Source organism: Prionailurus viverrinus, chromosome B1 (genome assembly GCF_022837055.1).
Source record: "Prionailurus viverrinus isolate Anna chromosome B1, UM_Priviv_1.0, whole genome shotgun sequence".
In the NCBI taxonomy this organism is placed as follows: domain Eukaryota; kingdom Metazoa; phylum Chordata; class Mammalia; order Carnivora; family Felidae; genus Prionailurus; species Prionailurus viverrinus.
In genome coordinates this window covers 22,954,729-22,969,262 of record NC_062564.1, presented here as the reverse complement: position 1 = coordinate 22,969,262, position 14,534 = coordinate 22,954,729, and the positions used below count along the sequence as shown (strand labels likewise).

At 34.8% G+C, this 14,534-nt stretch overlaps 1 protein-coding gene across 5 annotated transcripts in view; it reads left to right on the top strand.

The window, feature by feature from the left end:
* The window catches only part of TUSC3 (tumor suppressor candidate 3), a 262,371-nt gene that overhangs the window by 123,407 nt on the left and 124,430 nt on the right, over window positions 1–14,534 (top strand). For all 5 annotated transcript variants that reach the window (XM_047855563.1, XM_047855564.1, XM_047855561.1 and 2 more), the window contains exon 3: window positions 12,925–13,042. In XM_047855563.1, coding sequence (XP_047711519.1) covers window positions 12,925–13,042 — 118 coding nt within the window. The remainder of the gene's footprint in view (window positions 1–12,924; window positions 13,043–14,534) is intronic.

The following is a 14,534-nucleotide window of genomic DNA, read 5'->3' as shown; positions in this document are numbered from 1 at the left end:
ATGATTTTTTTTTTTTTTTTGAGACAGAGATGAAGCATGAGAAGGTGGGGTAGGGGCAGGGAAAAAGGGAGATAGAATCCGAAGCAGGCTACAGGCTCAGAGCTGTCAGTACAGAGCCTGACACGGGGCTTGAACCCATGAACTGTGAGATCATGACCTGAGCCGAAGTCAGTCGCTTAACCAACTGAGCCACCCACGCATCCCTTGCCACTACATTTTTAAAGGCCTATTTGTAGCAGTGCCTTTCCTCCTGACACATCATCTCTGGCTATCAAGAAAAATACACAAGACATAGCAAAAGGCAAAAAAACACAATTTGAAGAGAAAAAGCAAGCATCAGAATCTGACATGGCAGGGAGATTGGAATTATCAGAGCAGGAATTTAAAATATCTGATTAATATGCCAAGAGCTATAATGGATAAAGTAGATTGCATTCAAGGACAGATGGGCAATGTAAGCAGAGAGATGGGAATCCTTAAAGAGAACCAAAAAGAAAGACTAGAGATAAAAGATTTCACTCATATAAGGACTTTATGATACAAAATGGATGAACATAAGGGAAGGGAAGCAAAGAGAATATAAAAACAGGGTGCAGGACAAAACAGAAGAGGCTCATAAATATGGAGATGAACAGAGGGTTACTGGAGGGGTTGTGGGAGGGGGGATGGACTAAATGGGTAAGGGGCATCAAGGAGTCTACTCCTAGAATCATTGTTGCACTGTATGATAACTAACTTGAATGTAAATTAAAACATAAATTTAAAAAAATCACTAACAGAAATGAAGGCTGCCTTTGCTGGACTTACCAATAGACTGGACGTGGCTGAGGAAAGAATCACTGGGCTAGAGGACATATCAGAGTCTTTGAAAACTGAAAAGCAGAGAGAATAAAGCCTGAGAAAAAGAGACTATCCAAGGACTGTGGGACAACTGTAAAAATTTCAATACGTGTCTAAAAGGAATACCAAAAGGAGAAGAAACAGAGGAACAGAAGAAATATTTGCAACGGTAATGATTGAGATTTCTCCAAATTAATGTCAGATCCTAAAGTACAGATTGAGAAAGCCAGGGAAGACCAAGCAGGATAAATGCCAAATAAACTACACCTTGCCACATTATCTTCAAAGACTCAAACAAAAATTCCTGAAAGAAGCCAGAGCAGGGGGTAAAAAACCTTACCTATGGAGGAACAAAAACAAGAATTGCATCTGACTTTTCAGATACCATGCAAACAGTAAGAGAATGGAATGAACTACTCAAATGTTGAGAGAGAGGGGAAAAAAAAAAAACCACCTAGAATTCTGTACCCTGCAAAATTATTTTTCACAAGTGAAGGATAGTTTGTCAGACAAACAGAAATTGAGATTTGTTGCTGACCTTATAAGAAATTTGTTGACCTGCCTTATAAGAAATGTTTTAAAAGAAGTTCTTTAGAGAGAAGGAAAATCTATAGGTTAAAAACTTGGATCTATGTAAAGAAAGGAAGAACATGAAAGAAGGAATAAATGAAAGGAAAAGGAAACAAAATATGTACAGTTGGGGGAAAAAAGACATAAAACTATTTCTGTTTACAGACGATATGATTATCTTTGTAGAAAATCCGGAAGAATCAACAAAAAAAGATGTTTGGAACTAAAGAGGAATTATTTCAGGGTTGCATGATACAAGGCTAAGATACAGAAGCCAGTTACTTTCCTATATACCACAACAATACATGAAATTTGTAATTAAAAACAATGCCATTTACATTAACACCCCAAAATGAAATAAGTACTAAGGGATAACTAACAAAATATGTAAAAGATCTATAGAAGAAAAATTACAAAAACAATGAATAAAATCAAAGAGATAATAGAGATATTTTATGTTCATGGATAAGACTATTTTCAAGATGTCAGTTCTTCCCAATTTGATCTATACATTTAGTGCAATCCCAATAAAAAAAAAAAAACCCTCCAGCATGTCACTTTGTAGATCATGATAAACTGATTCTAAAGTTTATATGGAGAGGCAAATGTTCCAGAATAATCAACACCGTATTAAGGAGAAGAGTAAAATTGGAGAGCTGATACTACCCGATTTTAAGATTTATTCTAAAGCTACAGTTATCAGGAGAGTGTAATATTGATGAAAGAATAGGTGAATACATCAGTGGAACAGAATAGAGAACCCAAATAGACCTCCATAAATAGCAGATTTTTGATGAAAGAGGCAAAACGCAACACGGTGATGCAAAGACAACCACTCTGACAAATGGTGCTAGAACAGCTAGACATCCACATGCAAAAAAAAAAAAAAAAAGAATCTAGATACAGACCTTATACCCATCACAAAAATTAACTCAAAATCTGTAGACCTAATTGTAAATGCAAACTATAAAACTAGAAGATAACATGAGAAAACCTGTATGACCTTGGGCATGGTGACACCTTTTTTAGATAGAGCATCCAAAGATACAATTCATGAAAGAAATAATAAATGATAAAATAGACTTCATTAAAAAATGAAAAATTTCTGCTCTGTGAGAGGACAATTTCAAGAGAATTAGTAGACAAGCCACAGACTGGGAGAAAATGTTTGCAGAAGACTCCTAAAGGACTATTATCCAAAATATAAAAATACTCTTAAAAGAATAAAAACACAAGCCAGCTAAAAAATGGGCCAAAGACCTTGAAAGACACCTCACCAAAGAAGATATACAGATGGCTGATCAGAATATGAAAAAATGCTTCACATGATATGTCATCAGGGAAATGAAAATTACGATGGTAATGAAATACCACTACACAACTCTTAGAATGAAACAAAACAAAACAAAACTAAGAACACCAAATACTGACAAGGACATGAAGTAATAGGAACTCTCAGACATTGCTGGTAGGAATATAAAATTGTACATAGCTGCTTAGGAAGAAAGTTTCTTCACAAAACTAAACAGATTCTTGTCATATGATAGCAATCACTCATTGTAGTATTTATCCAAAGAAGTTGAAAACAATATCCCCGCAAAAACCTGCACAAAGATGTTAATAGCAGCTTTACTCATAGCTGCCAAAAACTTGGAAACAACCGTGATGTTTTTCAGTGGGTAAATGGATAAACTGGCACATCCAAACAATGGAATGTCATTCATCCAGCTCTCAAGACATGAAATCAGCTCTCAAGACATGAAAAGACAAAGAAGAAGCTTAAATACATGTCACTAAGTGAAAGAAGCCAATTTGAGAAGGCTGTATACTGTTTAATTCCAACTGTATGACTTTCTGGAAAAGTCAGAAATCTGGAGACAATAAAGATCATTGGTTGCCGGGAGTGAGTGGTGAGAGAAGAATAGGGAGAGCACAGGACTTGTAGGGCAGTGACCATACTCTGTAGATATTATAATGATAGGTGTGTGTCATTATACTGTAGTGCAGACCCACAGAATGTACAATATTATTAAGAGTGAACCCCGAGGTAAATTGTGGAATTGGATGATATGTTCATTCATAGTAAAAAAATAACCAAAAAACAAAACATACCATGCTGGTTAATGATGTTGATAATGGGAGGGTCTGTGTATGTGTGAGGGCAAGGAGTGTATGGGAAATCTCTATTTCTCCCTCCAATTTTGTCATAAACCTAAAACCTAAAACTGCTGAGAAAACAAACAAACAAACAAACAAACAAACAAAACCCCAAAGTCCTGGGGAAATAAGTCCCAGGTGATTTTTTATTCAAGTGCTCGGGGAACAATACTCTGAGAACTGAATTTTCATCTCTGTGTTTATATGTAGCCTAGCTGTAGTTGTAACCTGTCTTTTACTATCTCTGAATTCATACTCTTCTGGCTCTGATAATTACTGAGCATAGAACAGAGCTAAGATGATTAAATTCTGTTCTTCAGATTCATCAAATGAAGCAGATAAAACAAGTACCTGTATTACAAGGCTTTGTGGAGGCCAAATGATCTGGGTGTAGATGTGTAAAAGGGTTCTGGCACATGGTACACCTCGATAAATGTCACTGATGATGGTGATGCTTTTCATGAAGTAGAAAACACCTAATCTGCATCTCATGGAATACAGTTTTTTTAATCTCAGGTCTGCCTTTTTGATTGATTCCGACAAAGTTTTCTCAAGGTTGTATGTATTAGGCAGACATGAAACCAAAGCATAGAATTTTTAAAGAATCCTGTAGGATTTGAGGTGTGAATTAATGCTTCCCTGATTTCAACTTGTTAGTTTTTATGACAGATGTATTCGTTTATTCAGCAGACAATTTGGATATTTTAATGATTCCTGGGCAAGTTATTATGAACAAGATTTACATAGTTTTGAACTTGATCACTTGTTGTTTGTATTCATCATTTAACATTGTAAACATTTCCCTAATGGATGGACGTATCTTGAGACGGCCTTAAGCCTTTCTGCTCATTTTTACCCTTTCCAAACACTGGATTGCTTCATCCATTTTTTATTCATCTGTTAATTCTTTATTGTTAGTTCTACAAATATTGATCAAATATATATTACAATTTTCATATCTATACTGTGTGTGTATAAACTTAAGAGAACAAAGGGTGAGTCAGTTTATTACTGCATTGTGTGTCAGTCTTCTGATGTATACAACCTTGAAGCATTTATATCTTGTTACCATTTTATTATTTATTTATGTAATATTTATTTTGAGAGGGAAAGTAAGCATGAGTCAGGGAGGGGAAGAGAGAGAGAGAGAGAGAGAGGGAGAGAGAGACGAAGAGAGAGAATCCCAGGAGCCCAGTGCAGGGCTTGATCCCACATACCATGAGATCCTGACTTGAGCCAAAATCAAGAGTCATTGGTCAACTGAGGCACCCAGGAGCCCCTGTTGTTACCAGTTTTAAAAGAGAGCAAAAAGTTTACTGAGTTGTAAACTGGTAACTATGTATGTATATATATATATATATATATATATATATATATATATATATATATATACATATCTCGTGTATCTCGTGTATCCATATACATTTTTGCCTTGAGATATGTGTCAGAATCACATGGTTCATGTTAGAGTTATTTTCTAAGGAAAGGTAATCTACTTAGGACTGAGAAAGAAAAAAAAAATGCATAGGAAACATGGAACATGTTCACCAAGTAGTGAATTATGCCAAATCAATTACAGTGTAGTAGTGAACTGTTGGTACCTCAACTCTTCAGAAGCTTTGGGTCTATTAGTACATTTCAGTATATTTAGTAGAATCCTAGGTGTGTATAGCACAGCCAGAGAAAAATCACCCTGTAAAAATGTTTGTACAGGGCGCTGTTTACCAGTTTGTTTGTTTTTCTCTTCAGGGTATCAGAACCATACGTAATAGGCAGTTCTACTCAACCAGATCTGTCTCCATATATAATTATCTATAAAAATTGATTAATTAGGGGTTTTATGAAGAAATACTTTGGAATAACTTTGCAATATAGATTTATATACAGACATAAGTTGTCATAAATATATCACTCTAAAAGGCATACATTGAGATTTTGATAAGAATCTGTTACTTTCTAGAAAGTTTGGTTAACATTAAAAAGAGAAACCATGTTTCTTAAAAAAATCCCTTCAAGGACATTAAAGATAAAAATTACTTTCATCATGGGAACTATGTTAAATATCTACAGCTACAGATTAATAATCCCTTTTAGTTTTACATAACCTTTTAAAAGGGGTTATAATACTAAAAAGTTACGGTATTTGGATTAAGTGGTATTTTTTCTTGTTCCTGTAATAAAAAATTGAGAAGACTTAATATAACGGAGTTAACAGAAGCATGCCCTGCGGCTATTGCCTAAACCTTCCTGGATGCTTTGATGCAACTTGAGTGCCCTCTTCAGGCTGCATTTGAGTATATTAGAACAATTTAGAATGTCCTTTGAATTGGTAAAATTGGGCCTCTTCCATTCCTGTAAACTATCAAAACAAAAAAATATTTTTTTAGGTAACAGTTAAGTGCTTGTAGCTTTTGTGCTCGTCAACTTTGAATTTCAGATGGCAGTGAGGTCTGAAGTGAGGACTGGTGAGGTCTTAATTTGGTTGTTAGTCTAAGCTGACATAGACATATGCAAGAATCCAGTGAATTTCTTTGCCATTATTAGTTTGGATTTCTCTATTTACCTATTAAGCATTAAGGAGTTGGAATATGGGGCTGAGGGATAACGGAGTCAAGTTTATAGAAGTCAGTTTATGTTATTGACACACATTCCCTCTAAGGAGTCCTTTTCACTTTGAGTAGATATCATTAATGTTGAAATATGTATTTCTCAGGCTCACTGAATTATTTTTAATGACAGACAGATCTGTTCACTGATGCTCTTGCTACTGAATTGCACCCTACAGAAAAAAAGCCCCATCTACCCTGTCAGTATTAAATTTTCTCAAAGTACTGCATTTGTGTTGAGAAAGTATAATTTGCTTGGCTTCCCTGCAATTCTGTATTACAGCTAGATATATCCTTAAGTAGAAGCAACCTGTCTAGAAAATTTTTTGATTACTTTGGTGCTCTAGGTTCCAAAGGAGAATGTGTAAGAAATACGTCATCATTTATTTATGTACTATTTTAATAGCCTCATATATTTTCCCAATTAGACCAGTATAGTAACATTCTAAGTGCCTTCCATTTATTTTCTTCCCCTCCAATATGCTGTACACACTGTTGCCAGATCCTGATTTTTAAATTAGTATTTTGCATAATCCACTTTTTTCAAAACACTCATAGTTGTTCACTGTTTATAGAATAAAATAAAGGTCCTATTTATCTTTCTACTGAAAGAAAGCTTCCAATCTCTCCTTAGTTTCGAACATGAAGCTTATATTCTGTTATTTGAAATGCATAATATACATTTCAGACTGGGTAGTCCTTGTTTATAGTGCATTTTCTACCTTAACGTTCTCTTCCTATCCTTTTGATTATAATTTTAGTCCTTCCATTCTCTTTGAATTTTTCACATTCACTCTTTATACAACTGTTCTAATCTGTGATCTCATTCTCCTCTACATATATATATGGCACTTAAAATCTGCATTCTTTTTTTAATATATAGTCGATCTTTGAACAACACATGAGTTAGGGGACTGACGCCCACACAGTTGAAAATCTGTGCATAACTTTGGACTCCCCTAAAACTTTACTAATAGCGTACTGTTGACAGGAAGCTTCACCTATAACATAAAGAGTCGACTTACAAATGTTTTATATGTAACATGTATTATATATGGTATTCTTACAATAAAGCTAGAGAAAAGAGGATGTTATTGAGAAAATACATTTCCAGTACTGTATTATATCCAAAAATTTGCATATAAGTGGATCTTTGCAGTTCAAATCCATGTCGTTCAAGGGTCAGCTGAATGTATTTACTTATGTGTTAGTGTGTTTCTGTTCATTTCTCTAAGAAACTTCTTAAAGGTGGAGATTGTGAGTTATACTTCTTTATTATTGCAGCATCTATTAAAATTCTGATTAAACATCGTTGATGATTTAGATCTAGATTCCATATTTGCATGTGAAATTAACATGAATTAGATGATGTTAGATGTTAGATGATGACTTAGTCATTATATTAGATGATGTTCGATGATGATTTAGTCATTATAACCTTTCAAATTATGACTACCATTCCTTTGGGAAATACCATGTATTTGTGATGGTAACTTAGAATTTAAAGTATTTCTTCTTTTTCTTCCCAAGACCACCAATAGAGTGAAGTAAATTGGTCTTAAAAGAGACATTAACCTGTAATGTAAATCTCACAAAGTGGGCTTTCAGTCCCTTTAGAAGTCAGAAACTTAAATGTAGTGATATTTAGTTTTAGAGCATATATATATATATATATATATAATATATATATATATTTAGGAAAGTATGTTATCGCCATCATCAAACCTTTGTTAAATGACTGTTCTGTACTAGGTCCTAGACATTGAACAATCAGTGCATAAATACAATATGCATAAACAGAACAGATATATGCATTAAATAGTGCTATGCATTAGCTGAGAATTTCCATTTCAGGCACTTGCCTTAACAAGCATTGTAGGTGTAGAGATTTGAAGTGACTTCTGAGGGAGAAGCAGTTTTTAAGCAAGCTTTGAAAGAAAGAAGGACAGTCTAAGCAAGAGATTTAAGCTCAAAGAATGAACATGGATGTCATAAAACGGAGAGAGTCTTTAAGTGTAGACTGTTCGTATAGATGTAGGCCATAGATACAAGTTGTGGCCAGGAGGATCTTGTCTTTGTTCTGCCCATTGTTTTCATTAGATAGGCAATGGGAAGCTCCTTAGGATTTGAGAACATAGGATAGAATCTACAATTGCTACTTGGGAAATTTAATTGAAAAAGTGGATTGATACGGATACAGAGTTAAAAGGCAAAATTAATTCATCCTCTTTGACTCCTCAGTACTCTGTCACATAATCTTGCTCTATTTTCTTCAGGGTATATTTGATGATCTGAACTGTTGTGTATACTTGCATGAGGCCTCTCTTTCCCCTTGGATTGTATTCTCCTTAAGATCAGAGCCCTTGCTCTTATATTAATTTTTGGTGGCACTAAAGTATATTTGTGTAATGAATTAATGAGTGAATGAATGTATGTACATTCTAGTAGGTCTGGGCTTAGGTTACAACATTATGAGGGAAAGAAATTCAACATTATCCCTGTCTCACATCATCATTCTATAAGATACTGTACACAGATGTTGAATAGTAAAATTTGATTGTTTTCTTCCTGCATTATTTTTCGGAATGAAGCATTTTCATTTCTTAGAATAGCATCGTCCCAAGAATGCAAGTTTTTGCTGAGATGCTGTTTTTCTGAGTTTCATTTTTCTGAAGTTAAAATGTTCTTCTGTGTAAAAATACACTGTTTTTTTTTTTAATTGCAGTGGTACCTGTTTGATTTTTTTTTTTAAGGTCGCATTGTCCTCTTGAGTTTTATTGGCATGCAAAGATGTTCAGACATACTTAATTGTTGCTGCCAATTCACTGTGTCAAGTGCTTCTTTAAAAATCAATGGTGAATACTTTCCAGTAATATTCCATATGACAAAAATCAAATCAGATTTTAGGACTTATGCTGGTTTTTACTGTTTTTATTGTAGCAGTGAGGCACTGCTTTAAGTAGATGAGGGAGGGCACAGGCTGTGTATTCCTCTCATAAACAGAGCGCATGTCCTCATTTATGCCAGAGCTCCTTTTTGCCTTTTGGTTCTTTCCCTTGTTAGGCCTTTGTGCTTGCTCTTCCTGCCGCCTGAAATCTTTATTCTCCAGCTCGTTTCGATAATGTGTTCTTCTCATCCTTGGGACCTGAGCTTCAGAGTCACTTTATCTGAGAAACCTTTTAGGACATTCCATCTCCGTAGAGCCTCCACTGTTTGCTGCAATACCAGTTCCATGTGCTATGTTCTCAGTGTATATGGAAAGTTTAATTTGTCACTTGGTTGTTTATTATGTCTCCCCACTAAAGTATCAACTTCCTGACAGCAGAGACCTTGGAGTTTAGCTCATTCACTGTCATTAAGTCCTCAGTAAGTAGTTTTGCAGTGAATTATACTAAAGTAAATCTTATTTAACCACCAGAGCTTTAAAAGATTATGACCATTTCCATTGAACAGATTTCTGCCTACTGAGCCCAGTGCAGCCTTAGGCCGATCCTTGCAGTCGTCTGTGTTTGTACTATGGTCCAGTAAAAAGATGCCCTGAAGGTCTTTATGCTGACCTCAGATTATAGAGCCCTGTTCATATTTAGCCCTTTTAAATACGTATTTTAATAACAGCAATGTTATGTGCTCCTTGTTAATAATAAAAGAAAGAAAAAGCCTAAAATGAACAACTACACTCCCTAGTCTTTGCACTCATGTATTTGTATACTTGGCTATGGGCAATCACTATTATTTCTTTGGCTTTTCTTCCTCTCGTGTTTTTTTTTTTTCCTTCATATATCTAAATGTTATAACAATATTTCATACAGCATACTTGTCTTGACATTTCTTGCTATGATAGGTAAGGATTTAACTCATTTCTCCCCTTCTTCTTTTATTATTGTAACAATAAATAGCATCCTTTTATTTCTTGTCCACTAACTAGAGATGACATCTCTTGGTTCCCTCATTTGTCATATGAAGATTAGCAAACACACCCTTTCTTGTTCCTTCTTTTCCTTCCCTTTTACCTACCAAATCTTGTTAATTGTACTTTCATGTTTTCAGAGTTGGTACCATTTACATTCTATACTATTCAAAATAATTAACCTTTCTCATTTCCAATTAATCAAAATTATGATACATTTTAATTTGCATTTTATTTAGACCTTTTATACTCATTTTCTTATAGTTTTTCCTGGAGCAAATATGTCTTCCATACTATGGTCTTAGTATCTTCCAACTTGTACTGATTCTGATGACTGCTTAGAATATTTTCATTTTAAAGTCCAATTAAATTTCAGTTCTAATTTGTACTTCATAGTTTCTTAGTTGGATCACAGGTTTCTTAGACATCTTCTACCCTTCCTACATTAACCATAATTCTGGTTGCCCTTTTCCGTTTCTTATAGTATTCCTCTCATACTCTTAAGTTTTCTTATTTTTTCATTCATACTCCCTTTCTACCATTTACACCCTAAGTCAATTTCATGTTTCTTACATCTCTGAGAACATGTTTATTTCAAACTTAAAATTGGTTTGATATAGAATTATACATTGAAAATAACATGCTCTCAACACTGAAGGAATTGTTCCATTTTCTGCCAATATCTAGTGCTGCTAAATACTAGTCCAAGCCCAGTCAATCTCATTGTTTGTCATTGTTGCATTTTTTTCTTTTTTGGTCAGACATTCTTTTTTTCTATAATGATCTAAAATATCACAGTATGTCTGGGTGTCTGTCTTTTCCCATTCCTCTTATGCAGAACCTAGGAAGTAATTTTAAGTGTGGAGACTTAGTCTCCTTTAATTGTTTTGTGTCTCCAGAAGTATTTCCTCCATGCTCGCCTCTTTTTCTAGGTCTCCTCTGAAAGTTGAAATTTGGGGGTTATATCTCTGGGTCCCTTCCTCTTTTCTTTTTCCAAATGTAGTCCACCTGTGAATTTTTTGTTTTTTGAATTTTATTTAATTCTATCTTCTTACATTGGTATTTAATTTGAACAGTCATATGTTAAATTTTAAATGCTGTCCTTTACTTTCTTTGTTCCTTTTCTGTGATACCATTCTGTGTGTGTATGTGTGTGTGTGTGTGTGTGTGTGTGTGTGTGTGTGTGTGTGTGTGTGTTTGTTGAATACTATTGGAAGAAGCAGTCTGTCAGGGGCCCTGAGGATCCCTGCATGTTTTTACCTGTTATGCCAAGAAGGCATAGGTTTGGCTGCTCTTTTCCTGGACATGTACAGTGAGAAGCCTTAAGGAAGGAAATAACGTCTTCCACTGAACAAAGCACATTTATTTCATTTATTATAAAAACAGTAAGTGCCTCAAACTTGTTCCTCTCCTGTAACACAGTTAACTGTGTGCTGGCATTCATGAGGGACCCTTTGTGTCACTGGTAAGATTTGGGGGCAAGAGGAACTGATGCTAACAAACACGAAGTAATAAAGTCCTTTGTCTCTGACCCCGCCGTCTCATCTTTTCTGCCAGCATCCATGAAACGGTAACAGGGTAGCTTGTTAGCTTGTACATAAGACAGTTTCTTCTGGGATCTGTTTTGTTTTTTAAATCATGTCAGGTTTTCCTCAAATATAAGGTGATTTTTTTTTTCATTTCTCCATACAAAGACTAACATTGGGACTGGTTGGGAGTGGGGCAGAAGTTTGGGTCTTCTGTTCTCTATAAAGAAATTTAATTATCTCTATTTTGAGTTCCATTTCTTACCTCCAGACTCTGCTGCTTCTTAACCCAGCACTTTTCCTAACTCTTTCCTGCACTGCAGTCTCACTTTGTGATTGTACCCTTCTCCATCAAAACTTTGCCACTAGCTTTCTGTTTTCCCGGTACTTCATGAAATCTCTTATCTGCTGCTGACTGTCCTCCAAGTCTTTTATGTTATGATGAGATTGTGCATTTTTATCTCTTCCATTTTGGGGAGAAGAAGAAAATAAACTCCTTTCTTAATTATATGGAGGGAACACACTTTTTAAAAAAAATGCTTTAATGATCCCATGTTGCTTTTTGTTTCTAGACTGTGGTTACGTCCTTCTAGTAATACTCCAACTGTACACTTAAATATAAAGCTTTGATATCCGGAAAATCAGCAAAATGTCCAACAGAAATTCAAAATAGGAGTGACTATTATTCATAGAGGAGGGCTTATTTGTGGCATTTGGTTCGGCCACCAGACAAGTTTTTGCTGACTTACAGTAATTTTGAGTGTAATTGCATTTTTAGATAAATGGAATATATAAAGATGCAGTATAACTGCATTTACAATTTAAAACATGCCTATGTTTTTGTCTCTGTTAAACTGAATTGCTAATATTCTTAAAATCTGCTTTATGTTTTTTACTAAAAGTCTTTCGAAGATTTAAATTATATATATATATATATAGGGGATGCCATAAACTCTAGAATAAGAGTTGTCGCTTATTTAAAGGGCCATGCCAGGGTTTCAGTCCACACAGCTTCCATTACAACTACTCAACTGTGTCCTTACACAACACAGTAGCCGTCATAGCAATATGTAAATGAGTCATTGTGGCTGTGGTGCAGAAAACCTTTATGGACAACGCAGTATGAATCTTACATAGTTTTCAAATATCCTGGACTATTTCTTCTATTTTTTTTACAACCATGTAAAAATATAAAAATAATGCTTGAAGTATGTGTAGAAATTAGCCAACCCATGTGTCAGAATTACCTGTTTTACTAACAGCTTTGTTAGTGCTTGAGTGCTGACGTGTTTTTACTCTGCCCCATTATCTTTATCAGGCAAGCTAATGAAGAATATCAAATACTGGCTAACTCCTGGCGCTATTCGTCTGCTTTCTGTAACAAACTCTTCTTCAGTATGGTGGACTATGATGAGGGGACAGATGTTTTTCAACAGGTAAAAGAGTTGTTTCTTATTTCGCTACTATATATGATAGAGTTGGTTATGGTCGGTACATTTTTGTTTGCCAAGTAAAAATACAATTCGTTGAATAAGTCAATAAATACAATGAGTAGTTGTAATAAATCGTGTGATAGGATTAAAGTAATTTTAGCCAGTATTATCTTTGTCAGTGCACAGTTTTTTCTATTAGTGTGTGTGGTAAACACATGCTAACTTTTTCATTATGGAAGAAATCTGTCTTTTCATGTATATAGTGGTAGTTTACATCCATTACCCTTATTTTGGTATTTAACTGTATTGGGTTTAGGTGATATTTTGCACCAATTTTTGAAATTTTGTATAAATTCAATGTAATTTTTACTTAATCCTCACTGCTTCTAGTGTGAAAGGTACCGAGAACTTTACATGTAAAGTATTAAATATTTATTTTAAAGTGTTTTCTGTGGTGGACTGAATTGTGTCCCTCCCATAACCCCAAAGTGACTGTATTTGGAGATAGAGCCTTTAAGGAGATAATTAAGGTTAAATGAGATCATAGAATGGGACACTAATTCAATAGGACTGGTGTGTCCTTATAAGAAGAAAAGACACTAGGAGAATACGTGCACAGAGGAAAGGCCACATAAGGACACTCCAAGAAGATGACTGTCTGCAAAAAAGCAAGAGAGGTCTCTTTAGGAAACAGTTCTACTGCTGTCTTAATCTTGGTCTTCTAGCCTCCAGAGCTGTAAGAAAACAGATTTCTGTTTTTTAAGCCACTCAGTCCATGGTATTCTGTTACAGCAACCCAGGCAGAAGAATACATTCTCATTTACATAGTCTTCTCTGTAGAGCAAGGTAATGAATTGTGGCGTAAGGATGCTAGTGGTCATGACTTTTGTCATGGTTGTGTCATCATCTTTCCTAAACTCATGTTCCAAGCACTCTTTGAAATGCTTAATATGTATTCTTTCATTTAGTTTCACAATGATCCAATGAGAAAAATATTGTGATCTCCATTTCACAAATAAGGAAGTTAAGGTATGGGGAGGTTGCTTAGCTAAGTTTACAAATTTAGTATCATTTAGGGCTAGAATTTGAGCTCAGCAGTCTGGCTCCCAGGGCTCTAGTTCTTAATTATGCTGTTATCCTGCGCTTATTAATATATATATATATATATATTTATATCTATACCGCATGATCAGTGCCTTTCAAATGTAAAACTTATGTTAGTACCTGGCATTGACTAGTTTGGTCTATTTTATTTTTCTCATGTGTGACATTCTTTGGCTTAATACTTTACCAGGTCATAGAAAAACACTTAGTTTTGTAAAGAATCTAGATCACTAATTATAAATGGGCCATTAGTAAGTAGTTTTGCTTGTTTGCTTCCAGATTGATTATTCATTCCTCTTTGTCAGTTTCCAGTTGAATGAGAGAAATTCTCTCTTTACCTTCAAAACCCTTTATTCTTGGTCATTCCTGTTAGGTTTCCTTACTTATTTTT